General features: G+C 41.0%; 1 protein-coding gene across 9 annotated transcripts in view; it reads right to left on the bottom strand.

Moving 5' to 3' along the window:
* DOCK10 (dedicator of cytokinesis 10) overlaps window positions 1-16,973 on the bottom strand; it is a 167,705-nt gene that overhangs the window by 95,511 nt on the left and 55,221 nt on the right. For 8 of the 9 annotated variants that reach the window (XM_075507331.1, XM_075507323.1, XM_075507326.1 and 5 more), the window contains exons 2-3: window positions 9,888-10,007; window positions 1,806-1,895 (exon numbers count right to left, since the gene is read on the bottom strand). In XM_075507331.1, the coding sequence (XP_075363446.1) occupies window positions 1,806-1,895; window positions 9,888-10,007 (210 nt within the window). The remainder of the gene's footprint in view (window positions 1-1,805; window positions 1,896-9,887; window positions 10,008-16,973) is intronic. The other variant, XM_075507330.1, reaches the window with a different exon arrangement.

Genomic DNA, 16,973 nt, shown 5'->3' with positions numbered 1-16,973 from the left:
CGCTCCTGCACATCTATCCAGAAGTGCTGAACACCAGCCTGGAACACAACAGACTGCTACTGGGCCAGTACAGATTTGTGCAATTGCTGCAGTGGACTACAATCACACATCTTCACAGCACCCCATGCTCAGTTTTACTTAATTTTGGACTAGAAACCATCCTCTTCCTGGAGCTTAATTGATTTTATATATAGCTTTTGGCTTTGTGGCAAAGTGGAACATATGCATTACTACTTTAAAGGAGGGTCTTATCCTGCTACTATTCCATGCACAGGCTTAGTTCTATGGTACTGGTTTTTTCCACTGCTTTGCTCCTCTCTCCCCCCCGCCTTGGCTCACTGGTATTGCAGAGAAAGCTAATAGATGTGCTCAATATGTATTTTACCAGGTTGTCATTAGCATCCCCTTGGAGTACTCAGCTGTAATGATTCCCAGACACTGTGTACTATGTTCCATTTTTAGACCCACCACTTTCTCTGTAAAGCCATGAGCACAGTGCTGGCCTTGCAACTTGTGGAACCTTAAAATAAAAGGCAGACCCCAAAGTGCTGAAAGGGCAGCAAGGCTTCTGGGAAGGTAGATAATTCCACAAGCTATGTTATCTTTTAACCCTACTGTCAGATTAAGAAGGATGGCAAAGTTCAGGCAATTTGAGCTGGCAGTAAGTTGTTATTGCTCTTTCTAGACCTGCTGGAGAGAAAGAGGGCCAGCCTGTAAAATGTCATGTTGCATACAACTGAACAGCTACATTTCTGCCTAATCTTGGATTTTATTTTTTCTAATTCCTGTGTTTGTCTGCAACTGACTTTTCCTCCACACATTATCTTGCAGTTATAGTGCATATGAAATAGCCCATACTCATTTAAACCAGGAAGCCAGGTGTGAAAAATCCCAATCTGAAAAAAAGGCAGAGAACACACACATCACGGTCTAATTATAATAAATGCTTGGAATTAAATCCCTTATAGAAGCTGGCTGAAAATTTGGTTTCATAAATCTGTTTTGTTAATGCAAATGATGAGCTATACTTTGTATCTCTAGTGAAAGACGGGGAAGGCTCAGGGAGCCATCTGAAGTAAATTCCCTTGAACAGTGCAGCCAGCACCTCCAATGTCTTTCAAAGTGATAAAACCAGTGACAACCTGAAATACGCCTGAGGTAGCAGGAAGAGCATTCTCCTACAATCTGAGATCAGGTATGGAAACAATACAACTATAGTTTTTTTTAAAGGTAGAGCAATTAATCACTCCTGGTGGGGGAAGAACTTTGCTCGACTTTCTACTATGAAGGTAGAACAGACTCTAAATACTGACAATAAATATAAACCCCTACACATCCTTCACAGTGCAACTACTCCTCAGATAGCTATAATATACACCTCTGAATAAGATACATACCTTGTAATAACTCTAACAGTCTAAACCAGTGTCAAATACTTATCTTTTTTGGAAAGATATCAATATTTTCAAAGTGCAAAGCACATTCAGATCACCAATGATTAGCACTCGTAAAAATACCAACATCAATATCAGTGGACTACTAGTGACAGGGAATGCAGCTGGGTAACAGTAGAATGAGAGGCTGATGCGGTGCATTTGCAATTTTTCTAGATACAAACATCTCGGAATAGGCACCTGCAGATATGCTGTTAACCCTCCCCCTCTTTCTGGCCTCCAAAATTCAAACCTGATTCAAATCTCCTAAACAATATTAAAAGAAAAAAAAAGTTAATTATAATCATAGCAAGCCTCACCCAAACCTTTAGTTTTATTTAAAATTAAAGGATACACACACTAGATATTTACCTCTTTAACAAATAAATTTTCTGCTTTTCGTTCTGCATCTTCAGGTACAGAAGGATACAGTGTCCTGATTTCCAGTGAAATTGTGTCTGTCTGACAACAAAAAAAAAAAGGCAAATTAGTCAGAGTGACAGAACAGCAGTTTTGTCTCGTGAAGAGGTTAAGAACTTTATTATTATGCCTTGCATTTCTCAATTTGTCATGCAGCCAATACACATGCACACCAACAGCTACAACCCAGCTCCTGCCCACACACGCTATTCAATACTATCAGCTAAAGCATTAATTATAAGCAAGAGCAGTGTTCAAACAGATTTCTGGGAACAAAGTTGTTCCAAGCAAACTTGCTTTAGTCTCTGAGGTTTCTGATAAAAAAAAGTCATCAAGTCTTCCTTACATCCTCTCCCAGAAACATGTGCCAAATCCAACAGCATTACTTGCTTCCTCCACTTCCCTTCTGCACTGCATGCCTTTTCAGCAAGGAATGTGGAAACAGAACTAAAAGCGTTGACTCTTTTGGAAGGAGAAGAGAAGGGCAGAGAGTCCTCCCAGTAAGTTGCAAAAGGACTGCCACAGGACAGGTTGATGGTCGGAAAGCAAGTGGAACCAGGCAACAGCTTCTCAGTAGGGCATTTCCATCCGTGGGTGCAGACAGCAGAGCAGGATTGACATGGGCCTCCGGATGCTTCCTGCAACCTCCTTTCAGACTCAACAGATGCTGCACAAATTAAGGCATTTTTTTGAAAGCAGCTCCTGACTGAGCTGGCTTGTCAGGCCCCACAGCAGGAAACCACACAGAGAAGTGGATCTCCAGAAGGTCTCCACAAGGATCCAAGCTTCCCTTAGTTCTCACCAGGCCAACGAGAGGCCAGGGCCACCAGCAGTGCTCCTCTGTGTGACCCAGGGCCTCCATGCTGAGGTCAGGCAAGGCAGCCACTTTGCAAAAGTCATATGAGAGGAAGCATTGGGGTATTTTGAATTAATCCACAGATCTGGCCCACTCATTTTCTCTGCCATAAGAGGGAAAAATGAATAAAACTAAACCCAGCAGACCAGGTTATGCTCTCAGTTACAATGGAGTAACTCCACCACTCAAGACAATGAAGGACTGAAACCAAGACGCATCTGATCTCCCAAGCTAATTTTATCTTCCATTACAGAAAGGCACATGATTTCCAGAAGAAGGCCTATGGCATATGGTTTAGTATGAAGAACCACTTACTAATACCATGAAGCAGCCTGCAGTATCTACTGTGCCCCTGGAGGATCTCCTCCCAGTCCCCAGTCTCAGACTAAAAAGTGATGTTTTTCCTCTACAAATGGAAGCACCCAGACTCTACGTGACAACTACCCGGATATTATTGACTGTATTTTTCCTTATGGCTTACACAGACGACACTGATTCCCCCCATCACTTTCCATGAGAGTAATTATGAAAGAAAGGCATGTATCACTCAGGCAGATGCAACCATCATGGGATTCCCCAAACTTTTTCTGTTTCATCTGGATAGCTCAGGATACAAAGTGATTAAAACACTTTGGCTCCCACAAATAATGATGGTGCCTCGTAGACACCACAAAGTGAAAAAACCCCTGTTGTTCCGACAAACTAAGTGCAGTTTCCTAAATGCGGGTTCCTGGGCTCTACCCAGCTGTGCTACCAAAGCTCGCGTGCAGTGGAGAATTACACATTCAGTCTATGAATAAAAGAGACAACAGATGGAGAAGTATGAATTTTCAGGCCACATTTAGTAATACCGAAGACGTCTGAATCCTTGGTTGCTTAGGGACTTCCCAGCAGTACCCACAGTCTCTGGAACGCGCTTCATTACTTTTACTTCACACATATGTGACATTTTAAGTCCCTTTTTTTAAGTGGTCCCGAGAAGACGCAATCCCTCAGTGCAGCTGAAAACCCATGGGTGCCCCTGAGGTCCATCATATGGAGTCCTTCCCAGGGCTGGGGCCCCGCTGCCAGCAGCAGCAGCCACAAAGCACGCACACTGTGCTCCCATGATATCACCACTGCTGAAGATCAGCTGCTGTTTCCAGACTAAGGCAGAGTGGGAGGCCACGAGAGAAGAGATGTGTGATGCACTCTGTACGGACCCTGTCAGGATGGTGACTAAGCTGCAGAGAGACCAACAACCTCTTCTGCTTGCCCATGACAAAACTTATCTGCCCCATGTATTACACAGAAGATAGTTTCCAGCATATTTTTTTTTTTTTAGTTAAGACATATAGTAAGTCAATTTTTTTACCTAATACAACGCTTCTTGTTAACAGATATCAACACACTGACCAAGACAGCTAACATTTGCCTTAACGGGGTCATTGTGACTCTCTTCCCTTCCACAGCTCGTTAAAAAGACTGTAGCTGAACAAGACATGTAACTCAAGCCCACTGTTTTGCCTGTGGTACGCTCCCCCACTTTCCTTCTCAACGAGACTACACTTGAAAGAAAGAAACATAGCCATGCAAAACAGAGAAATCGGGTAACATTGGGATTGTCACATTTGCAGACTTTGCCAAAGAATATCACAGGTTTATTTATATAGAATTCGGACATGGAAATTCTTGTGTATTGTTATATTTAAACTTTTTTTAAAAACTACAAAGCACTTCCCTTCTGAGAATTAGTTATGTTCAACCACTTAGCTGCAAAAGCCTTGCCACAAAAACACTTCCTGTTCATAGCTGATTACTTCCAAAATTAAATGCTCTTAAAGGCTGATCAGGCATAGCATGTATTCACCAAAACCTTTTTATTACTTCAGAAAACAACTAAATTTCAACATCAGACTAAGTGCTTCTGAAAGGGTAATCAAAAAAATAGAGGATTTTATTTACAGAATTCAGCATTTATAAATGTGCTTTGAATACAACCTAATTTTCTAATGTTTAGGCAATTATAGCAATTGTCTGTTCAAATCAGAGGCCAACTACCTTCTCCTTTGTGCACGCCAACTGTGATGATCCAATAATGCAGGTATCAGCCTAAAACATTACATTCCATAATTCTTCTGAATTATATTTTTAATCTATTTTAAAATATCCTATATCCAACAATTATTTCAGGCATTCAGCCAAGCTGTCTCATTTGCATAACCTGTTGGCCCCAGGTGTTTGATTAGTTATAAGGTGCAATTTAATTAAGTGCCCTCTCTTGCTACATCCACTTTCTACAGTGAAAGCCACAAGTTAATATTGCTCCTTATCAACAATTGATTAGGAATAATGTTTTCAGACAGTGTCTACTTCCCACTGACACGGTGAGTTTAGTATTTGAAAATGGAGTTCAAACTCCATTAGCTATTTCAAACATTTTCACTCTGAATCTATTCTAACAGCTTTTAGTCTGAAAGCATGTTACCAGTGGTTAAATCTTTAGACGGATGCATCAAAAATGATTATATTTACTTCCTGAAAAGGCAGCCCTTCTAAGAGAGCTAACCGCACACAGGCAGAAATGTTCCTGTATGTTAATGCTTAGATTCAATCTTGCTAAAGAAAAGCTGCTCAGCCCCATTTTCATCCAAGTAAACAGATTTACTTAACATTACCAAAAACTGTAATGAGTTAGTCCATCAAATTAAAAAGCAGGATAAGATGCAACTTTGTTGTATAAATACCACCGTGCAAATGCTGTTGCTATATGGGGGTCCTGACAGGGTGCTGTCTGCTGTCCCAGCACAGACCTCACCGAGGAGGTACATGCGTGGGGGCAAAGCAAAAGGAAAGTAAGCACAGAGCACATTTAAAGGACAGATTTTGCCCCATCACTCATCGAATCACGTTCAGTGTGATAGGCTATGCTTTGCCCACACAGTGTTTGCTTTGCTGATTGCATTAGCTCTATTTAAATAGTTAGAGTGCATCCCTCTAAGTCTAGATACCTCTCGCTTTCCTGCTCCTCCCAGGCGATGCGAACTTGCACATCACGGATACCCATATCCCATTAGTCACGACAATAATGGACTCAATTTCTGCTCCTCTAAGGATGAGCAGATACTGCCTATCACATGGGAAAGTAGGAGAGAAGTCATGTGCTATTGAAAATAACCCATGATCTCACCACTGTAACTCTTCTGATCTTAGAAATAACAGTCAGGTTTACAGGGTTATTTCCAAGGAGGCTCTAAGTCCTGTACTTAGAGCTGCCCGTATGGCACACGTGCTCTGTTTCACGTGAAGAGGCAGTGTCGTTGCCTACTCTTACCCTCTCCCCTTAACAATGCATCTGGTTGTGAACTTCTGTGTCCAAACAAACAACTTTTGTCCCTGCACAACATCTAGATAGGCAGAGGTTTCACAATCTGAAAAATAGGGAGATTTTGGCTCTTGTTCGGAGCTAAAAAAAACAGAAGCCTGGAAACAGTCACACTTGCAGTGATGGAGAGTATTGGCACTGCACGACTCAGCCCCTCTTGTAAGGCCTCTATGTTACTTGGAGGGCACCTGGGTGGGCTTTCAAAAGCCCAGAAGAGCCAGGAGCACGTCAAACCGAACTTCAATAGCTTTTGCATTACAAAGGTAAGCTTTACCATCCTACAGCTGTCCTAAATTTAGGCAATGAATTATTATTTCTATTGCAGGTTCAAATCAGCCAGCCAGCCATATTTATACCATTAGTTTAAGAAAGTCTGAGTTCTACTTTTCAAACAGAGATTTATAAAACAGTATGCAGGGAGAGAAGGAGGAACAAACTTTCACAACCCAGAGAGTTTAACACGCTTTTATACCATATCAAAGTGAAGTACCTATTAAATATTTTCAGCTACCTTTTTATGACAATCAACTTATATTTATCCACATATTGTTAACATATATTTAGTTACTAAACCTCTGCACAAGCAAAGGTATTAGAAAAGGGGTGCTGAGCCTGTTGCCACTAAGGGAGGGCACCAATGATTCTACTCCAGACTTGAGATCCTGGAGAAGTTTGAAAAGAGACTGCTGGGGGTTCAGTGAATTTCCTAAGGATGGTGACATGAAGAAAGGATGAAAAAATACTTCTGAACGGATACAGCAAGCATTTTGCTTGGATACATGAAGGAGCAGAAGTACAAATGTATGACAACAAATCCATGCAAGACTAAGATGTGAAAGGTTAAAGGTGAGAGGGAGACCAATCTGAAGGAAGTTGTCACACTTCTTTCATGTTCTCCTTTCCAGTAAACATGTAGGAGAAAAGTGAGAAATAGGAATGCCAGACAGCAGCGGTTCCACTTGTCAAGGGAGACCATGGCCAGGTCTGGGGAACAGAAAGTGAATGGAGGACGGTTACCCAACGGTGAGGATGCAAACCTACCAGCATCACCACCAAGCATGCCTTTTTATGAGCGCAACAGGAAGCCCATCAACTCCCACTTACTACCACCAAGAAGTACAGTGCAAGCTTGTACTCATGTGACAGGGAGCTCCTGTGAAGCTCTGCAGTTGCTGTATTGCTGTGGAAATTTCTACTGGCCATTATTTCACAGCACAGCAACAGAAGGGTAATTTGTTCACGGGATCCAGGAGCAGGTGAAAAATGAAGCTGAGCTGAAATGCTTTTCCTCAAAGGGAAATTGAACTTTGGGCAGGCAGGAGGAGAGTTAGCAAGCAAGGCATGGCTAGGAAAACAAAAAGTGGAACTGATGTGAATCAATGATTTTTTTTTTTTTTTTAAAGTATTATTAAGCACAGTTACAAAAAAGTGAAGCATCTTTTCCCCAGCTGGAGTAAAACCAGAGAATGCATCTTTGTAACGTACACATCTTGTATTCTTCTGTTGAAATGCAGGGAAATGGAGGAATACAGTCTATCAGGTTCAGATTGATACCAAGAATTCTTTGCTGTTTCACAGACTTCCCGTAAGATGTTGGAAATGACCAACAAAAGTCTTGTGAGAATAACTGCATTCTCTTTGAATTGCATTCAAAGAGAGAAAGCAATTCTGAAATGAAACAAAAGACCAGACAGTACAACAATTATGATGATGATTGACCCATATCTGATGCATGCGGTGAATACTACAGATCCAGAAATGGGAAATCATTATTAAAAGCAGAATTTTCTCTTACGCTCAGTACCTCAGCTAATTCTTCTGGTTGGGTTTCACTCTGAAGAGACTTTTGCCCATAGGATGTGCTAACACACAGGCCCAAACTGGGACTGCATCAACACTGAGCCACAAAGTCTGAAGCAGTTGTAATCATGAGGAGTTAAACAGTAACGTCCACCATTTCCTGGGGCATTATCACATTAAATAACACTCAGAGCCAGCCTGAGCACCTCCTAATTCAGTCAGACATGGATCTCTTTCTACTCAAATGGCTGACCCAGACTTTTGTGCACAGGTGATATTTCAGCAGGAAGGAGCAGGGCTATAAATAGACACTCTGCAGCTGAAAAACCTGTCTGCTATGAAAGCTCTGCAGTCCTGCTCTGGTGGCATAGGCTCTTGTTACTGCAGCTGACTTCAACAGACGATAACAAAGAAAAGAGGCTTATTGCAAGGATATAGACGCTACCTTCCACTGCCTCTGCTCTTCTGTGACTACAGGCCACCTCTACTATGCAAGTACCTCTCTCATCTGTCTTCATCTTTTTTTCTTCTTCTTCTTTTCTTATTTAAACAGATTATGCAGAATAGTTGCAAAGCATAACAGAGAGGAAACAAAATAGAAGTAGCTACTAAAAGCCAGGCAGCAACTGCTCAAAAGGAAATGAAAATAAGGATATGAAAATATGGTTTGACAGGCAGAGGTCTTGAGCAGTAGGACATGATTCTTCTTTCGCTGAGAGGGTTTGCTTCACTGACTTGAGCTCAGTTACTCTAAATCAAGGGGCTCAAGGGCCTCGTGACAGCACACAGTATGTCTAGTCACCTTTATAATGCTAAATTTCAATTTCATAAATTCACAAATGTGCAAAATGGATAAAGGAATTAACGATGATGAGGAAATCTATTCTGTTTCGTTTTCTCTCAATCCCATGAGCACATTAACTCAGTTAATGTCACCAAGGAAATAGAGCCATCTAGTAAAACAAAGCAGTCGATTAGATTAAGTTGGCCCCACAGGACAGTAGCAGTGCCATGAGCTGATGGGAAGGGCCCTCACATAGCAGTTACAGTTGGTCACAAATTGAAAGGTATTTCCATCGGAGAATGCCTATTCATCAAAATCTAAATCTTTTACAGAGATTGGTTGATTTGGAAGAAGTTGCTATAAGATGCAGGCAATCTGCCAGCTCACTTGCCTGGCAGCACACCTCCCCAGCCGTCCGGCGGGCAACTGCGGTGAGGGCTGCCCTGGACTTCCAGGTTCTCAATTTCTTTGCAGCTTGCCAGGACAAGCAATGGGGAACCTGGGATGAGGTCAGTCAGCTCCATGGCTGCGGGCTCCGGTATCCACTGCATGTCAGCATCCCACCATGGGAGCCTGCCCCAGCACTGGGGACTCTGCACCCCCCCATCACTCAGGATGCCAGATCTCAAACCCCCCTGGAGAAGAATTTAAGACAACCCCAAAACCAAACAAAAATCAAGTCCATTTGGATTTATCTTTCTTCTGCAATCTAACGTCAGCAATGGGACAGCTTGGAAATATGTCACAGCCACCGTCTAAAAAGTCTGACTTTGAGCGGAAGGCTGGCAATCATGGGCTGTCTGATTCTAGAGGCCAAATACATTAAACAGAATAGGATCAGAAAGACTGGATGTAAGTCACAGAAGTGTGATTAAATTAGATTATAATAGTAGGGAGAGATTCCAGCACTGGCCAAACTACCACTGTGCTGAGCAAGCAGACAAGTATACATTATGGAATAATATGTTTTCTGAGTTTGAAATGTATTTGGGAACAACCAGGGCTTTGAGCTTTATCTAATCCTGAACAGTAAATTCACTCATATACAAATGTCAGAGAAAATAACAGAGTGAAGTTGGTGGGAGGGAAGTAAGGCATTACGCATAACTTAAGAAAATCTTAGAGAGCCCTTGGGCAACTTCTGGCTCTCCCTCTAGCAATGAAGATAAAATAAATAAATGAACAGACAAACCCAAGAGAAAGAATAACACATATTTGCCTTATACTTACTGAAAAGTCATCGTCAGGGAATAATATCAGATCCTTAAACTGGTTATCCCCAATATTTTTTTCAATCTCTGTGATAACAGCTTCATAATCCAAAGGCTCCAAGAGTTTGGGTTTTTCCTGCTGTGGAAATAAAGAAAAGATCAGGTAATCTCTCTACACTCAAATTTGCCTTCCTCCCCCTTCATAAGATCATGAGATCTGCTGCATTTTTCTTTTTTTACACCAAAGTATGAATTAACTTCTTCCCTCCCCCTCCATTCTTCCCAGCTTGCTGCAGCTGAGCTCATGTGAGAACAGTGGAAGTGAGGAAGTTGGGCCAGTTGTAACAGTCACTCTCCATCTGATTAACTCAAGAGCAATCAGCTCATTACAGAGACCAAAACCACCACATTAACTTACCTGTCATTCTCAGGAACACTCTCTTTCTCCATAAATACACGTAGGCAAACAGACAGATGGACACAATTTGAACTGAACATAGATATGACTTTGAGCTAATATGTTTTAGAATAAGTAACCTACTAATTTTTCCACTGTCTTACACAGTCCCACCTCTTGAACTGCTGGTAACTTGTGAGTGCCACCACATTGTTTTACTTGGTAATAATCCAAGGTTATTCTCCTGGAATAAACTATCTGGCACCCATCCCCATGGTTTCTCTTGTCAGAAACGGATTAATATCATTGTAATAGTACTATTATTGCCAGAAACAGTGGTAAAATAAGAAACCACCATAGGAACAGCCAAACAAAAGTAAAGTTACGCTGTCTCGAAATACAACCCAAAAATAAAAAAAGAGAAGCCCATCCGACATGCTAGAATACATTAAACAAATGAAGAGTCATGTATTAGAGTGACAATATTTGCTTAATTCAAAGACTTAAGCATCAGAAAGAGTAAATGAGAAAGGGCAAGAGAACTGCTAGAAGGGATGGAAAAGCAGGTGATGAGAGAGAAAAAGGAGACTAGTGGAAAGCAAATGCAGAAACACTTCTGCAGAACACTTTTTCAGTCTGATGCAATGGTGGACATGAAGTTGTATTTTACCCACTGTTCTTGCACTGTGCTATCCAGAATAATATAAAGTTTCCCTCCCTCCCTCTTCCCTAAACCAAACCCATGGTATATTGGAAAAGAAAGCTTTCACATCTCCATAAAACAGATTTCTCCAATGGACAATCTCATGATTCTCCATCATATCTGATTTTATATATATATAAAAAAAATTTATAACATTTACATATGGTCTATTATACATATAATGGTCCAAATATACAAGTCTCTCCCTCTTTTGACTTTGTCCTAGTGAGTTCCTGTTTTTTCAGTAATTACAGTTATCACAAGATTTCTCTCCAGGCCTTGTGAACACTGCTTCCCTTCTATATTAAGTTCCAGACTCCCTTTGGTATCAAATGCATCTATGAAAAGTTTAATTAAGTATCACTAACACAGCCACACAAGATAGATTAAAACATTGGGATACCCACGTTCCTAGAAAGTTATTCCATTGCTGAACAGCTTATGATAGAATCACAGAATAACTCAAGACTGCCGCACGTCATCTACTCCAACTCTCTGCTCAAAGCAAGGCAAGTTGGATCAGGCTGCTTGGGAACTTGTCCAGATGAGTCTTGAAAACCTCCAAGGATGGAGATGCAATTTAAAATGTTGGAGCTGTTCCTTCAACAGTTCAGTCTATTAACTCTCTTCTCAGTCTATTAACTCTCTTAGTCCCGTTTGCCAGCTTAAGAGTTAATAAACTCCTAAAAATCATTAGTATTTAGCACTCACAGGCCAAAACCACTATCTACTGATCCTGAGACATTAAAGACTTGTAAAAGATAGACAAGATCAACACATAACAGTAATAAATAGCACTTTTTTGAAAGCTCTTTCCCATGGAAACTGGTTCATGAATGTTGCTGTGGGATGCAAGGAAGAGGGAGGAAAGAGAAACAATACCTGACCTACCTAAATATGGTGTATCTTTAACTACCAACTCCCAGGACACCACTAAAAGTTCTGTCTGTATGAATAAAATAAAAAGGGATTCTGACACACAGATACTGTGCTATATTCCTTCCTAGATAAATCTGGAGATGTACAAGGACAGTTGTCCATCTTGCCTTAGAGTTCTGAAAGGGAGATTGAATTAGAAATAAAACTTGGAATTGTTTAACAGAAAAAAGGAACTTATCCTTAAGTTTCTGTAAAACACAAAAGGCCCAAATGGGAAGAAACAGCTTTAAAGTTTAATTTAGATTCTGTGACAGTACTGTATACCAGTGTGTGATGTTCAGGTAAGACAAGGCACCCTACTAGGAAACATGAGACTTCATATTAACCCAGCCATGTTACCTTAGACTGTCCCAAGCTGGTACTTGGCCCTGGCCAGTACCACTTGACACATTAATATCCAGTCCTGCTCAAGAAACACTCAGGTTGAGTAGCAGCTGTATTTTTTAGTGAGGTTTCAGTCTACCGTTTACCAACAGCGGTTCCCCACAGGAACGTAATGGGCTCATCCAACCATCTCACCATGCACAGCTCGCTCTCGTTTCCTTTCAAGTTATGTTGAGTCATCACAGTATCCTTTAGCCACAAGTTTTAGACTCTCCTTAAATAAATCTACCATTGTATCTCTTTATTAAATATTCCCATACAGATGTAATTTTCAAGGAGTTAAAACATGAAGAGAAAACACCAGTGCACACTGAGTGTACCATCTCTGCTATACCACTCGTTTTGGGAATGATGCCCAGGTCTGAACAAAGTTCACTCAGTCCAAGTTTAGCAGAAAGCAAACTTGTAGTAGTGTAACTATTACCTTCAGTAGGAAACCTTATGGCAACCACTTACAAGAAAACTCAAAGTAAGAGTGAAAAAATATGTGCATGACATTTATGAGGCACAAGTGTTTCATGCAGGCATTTTTCCTGTATAGCAGTTTCACTAAAACATGTACTTTTTCTGCAGAAAGTTTGTGACATCGACCACACTGAGAACCCTCCCCTCCTAGAGCAGATACTGTTAGGCCAATGGTTTTGCAACAGTCTCAACTTTTAATAAGTCAGACATGCCATTGAAACCATAAATGTCCACTCTTCAAAGCCAGAGATGTGTCAACACAATATTAATCTAGGTCAGATGCTCCTTAGAAACGTCATGAATGTTAGCTTTCAAAATCTCTTAAAAAAACTAAAGTAAGCAAATTACATAGGTAGCCACCTTCCTATTGAAGTCATGGACTAAGAAAGAGCTGGGGAATCCCACAAATCTTGGGACTTCTCTTGAAATATGGGGGAATCCCATAAAAATGTGTGGCATTTGCAGGTTCTCTATGCCAAGGGAAACTACCCTTTTTACTGGGGCTGGCAGAATGAAGAGGTATTCCTTCTTCCCCCTGGAAATCCCTGTGAGGTTGGGGTGAGCACAGCTACATCTCCTTCAAAATTAACGTCACACAGATGTTCAGCTGCAGGTGGAGGCAGGGTAAGCTATGTCACATTGGCCTCTCTTTTCTCTTCAGAAACTGGCAGCACTCAGAAAGCCACTCCTGATAGCTGTCTGAAACACTCCAGGGGAAAACTTCTCCTTGACAGCTGCAAGGTCATTTACGGGAGACAAGAATGCAACTCAAGAAAACCCTGAAGCAGAGAAACACAGCGTATGAACATCACTGTTCCCATAGCACTAATTCTCTTGCTCTCAGTGCTGCAAAGTGCACAATCTGATGGAAACATTTTAACAGGTCTTAACAGAGAAGTCTTATGAGAAAGTTTACACATCCGAAATGTAACTAAATGTAAGTAGATGTGACATTATCAAAATTACTGCAAAAATTTTCAGTGAAGCACTTCAATATTTATGGCGATGTTTTTCTATTGATGCAATGACAAATGCCATTCTTCCTTCTATGGCATTACAGCAAAATCCTGTATAAAATGCAATACTGTATTATGCCAAATCCCATAAATCAGAGATGCAAATAATAGCTCATCCTCGTCAATACACCAACTGCAGAGATAATCTAATCCTTTCCCTGCCAACATCAAGCATGGCAGTATAATAAACATGATGCCTCTCTTGATCAATTCTGCATGTTCTTACAAACCTTAAGACTATGCAATGTGGACACTGACTCCATCCTTTGCAGAGCTAGTACTTTAGATTTGGCAAAGCTTAGCACTGCAATGCTTAGTATTGCATTTGTGATGGGAAGTGGCAGCTGGTTTAGTTAGCAGTTTATCTCTAGAAGGCGTGGAATGACTGCTCAGTTTTCTTGTCACAGGCAGACAGAAGCAGCGATGTTGGGATTAGCGAATTTCTCCCTGTGAGCACTAGCAAAGATTTGTAAATGAGTAGGGCTGATTTAAAGCTAATTTAATAACCATAGTGCTGCCTCTCTCAATTTAACTTGTCTGTTCTTTTTGGAAACAGACCAACCTAGCAATCTGTGCCAAGACCAAATTATGCTGGCCTGGATTTTTATAATGCTTTTTATATTCTCTATCTCAAGTGAGTAATGAATTACATTTAGTTGTACTGAAACGATTGTGAATACATCTAGTAAAAAGGCACTCTCCAACTCCTCACCTGCTACAACAATCACAGCAGTACCATTTACTTCACACCCTGACAGTGTTGTGGAGTGTACTTGTGTATGTTGTTGAGCCAACTTTTCCAAACTCTTTTTGAATAGTGAAGAGATCTTTAATGAGCACCAGAGCCAACACCACAGAGGGATAATTACTACTTAAATTCACATGGGTGAAACAGCCCAGATTCTACCAGTGGCGTACGGCTTGATCGCCATCATCTTCTGGTCTAGGTACAAAAGCATTATTTTTCCCAGTAATAATGACCAAAAATATTCACATAAATGATTTTACAGAAACAGATATGGTACCTGGATTGCCTCCAGCTGCACAGTCATTGTGCATTGATGCTACTGCCCATCTTCTCTTCATAATTACAGGATAAAATGACTTACATATCATCCTCCTAAAGTTGTATTTCTGTGAACACTCACTAAAGGAGGAAATGATGTAACTGAGAGCAATAGTCTCTGGATAGTCATCCCAAGCACTTCCCATTCTTAAAATAAACTAGACCAAATGCTATGATTTTCTAATGCTTTAATGACGTATTATTCCCAGACAACAAATCCTGAGTATCTAAAATTTATTGAATTTAATACAGATGTTTAAATGAATTTCTTCTCTTCTCCATGCCAGGAAGAAGAAAATTAAAGAAACAAATACACAGAAAGAATTTAAGCTGATGGACTTCAGTTACCAGGACTAAAATATCTTCATGACAGGAGGATCCACTGCATGTTCATAAAAAGAGTCAAAAGAATTGTGATGGCCAGATTGGTCAAGATCAAGCAGGACTCTGATTTTATATTTCATCCAAGCTACGGCTTGTTTAAAATTACTATTTATTCCAGTATACATTTGAAATACTGAAATAGGCAGACTTACAAGAGAAAGGGCCACTTTCTGAAATAACAGCATCACCTTCCTTCATTTTTTACAGACTTCTCAATGATACTATTAACCAAGCCCAATCCTACTAACAGCAGCAAATGAAATTACATTCTGGGATGACATCAATGTGAAGTGCTTCTCACACTTCTTGTTCTTCCTTTCCTTTCCGCAGTTAAATACTGTCTCTGGCATATTACATTACCTCAGATTTTTTTTATATGGTTAATATCTGTTGTTAGTTTTATTCCACCAGGGTGGGCCAATTTAAATTAAATATTTCTTTGCCAAGCCTGTCCAAACTGAAGCTGAAGAACAGTCAGGACTCCATGACTTCTGGAGGAGGTGTAGCGTAAAGGCTGAATTTAACCCTGTCTTCAGACATGCTAGCAATACAGACTGCCCAGCAGCTCTGAGGCGTGCTAGCCACAGCTGCCTAAATATTCAAGGAGCTGAAGCTGAGGCTAGAAGACGATTCACTTTTTATGGAGTCACCAAAACTTTCGCTTTTTTGTAGGACCAACGTACATCTCTATTCACCATTAGACACTACAGCAGTTTGATGCCTGGGGTGTTTTCCATGGGAAGGATATCTGCACTGGGCGCACCTTTTTCCCCCACCAGCTGAGATAACGGGCGAGCAGCCAGATGACCCAACACACTCCTGGCAGCGAGTCCCATGGCAGCATTTGTACCCAGTGAGCTGAGACAGCGCAGCCATGCAGGGATTATGGTGTCCCCAACACCCGCAAGCCGCTGAGCTGGGAGCGATAGGTCTCATCAACTCAAAATGCTCTCACTCCACAGGCCTGCCCTCTCTCCGCTCCCAACACACTCCACATCGTGTTACGGATTTTCTTTAGGGAAAATAAGGTTTGCATTTCAAGCACAGGTTTGCAAAAGGTGTTTGGGAAAGGACAGGGAAGCACAGCCAGAACCTGCAGGCAGACGGTCCCTCCTTTTACTTTAGATTTCGCCATTTTTACGATTTCTTGGCCTGGTATGCATCTATTTACAGTCAACAAACTCTCTGGCCACATTACAAAGGCTACATTTGGCTCAGTATGTGATCCACAGTCAACAAATTTATTAAAATTAGTGGTACAAAGAAAATTTTCTGTGACACCCCCTCCCTTCCACCCTAAAACACATTCACTTGTCAGGTCCAAAATGTTTCATTTGTCATGTCTTTCAGTAAACCTTGGAGAATTGCACTTGGAAAGAATCCAGCCAGTCTTTCAGGGCTGCACAGCACAACTGATACACTTTAGTGTCAGCGGTGAAGCCGACATGCCAATAAATTTCATTAAGGGGATTGCCAGTTCCCACAAGATTCTGGTACAGAGAAAATTACAACGAATTACAAAAAGATTCAAACCCCCAAATTCCTAGTGATTCAGAAATGAGTTTCCAAAACGCTATAGTACCTATCAGCTTAAGAAGCACAAAAGGAGGGAAACCTGTGGAAGATCCTGCTGGGAATAAAGAAAGTGAAAAGTAATTTTCTTTCATTAAAGCCTCTTTATTCAAAGAAAATTCTGATTGACACCAGTAAGGGATTTGCCTGACTAAATGAGACTTACTCTGTACAAATAC

The sequence above is a fragment of the Mycteria americana genome, chromosome 7 (genome assembly GCF_035582795.1).
Source record: "Mycteria americana isolate JAX WOST 10 ecotype Jacksonville Zoo and Gardens chromosome 7, USCA_MyAme_1.0, whole genome shotgun sequence".
Classification (NCBI taxonomy): Eukaryota; Metazoa; Chordata; class Aves; order Ciconiiformes; family Ciconiidae; genus Mycteria; species Mycteria americana.
Note: the sequence above shows the minus strand (reverse complement) of the source record. Positions and strands in the feature narration are given on the sequence as shown.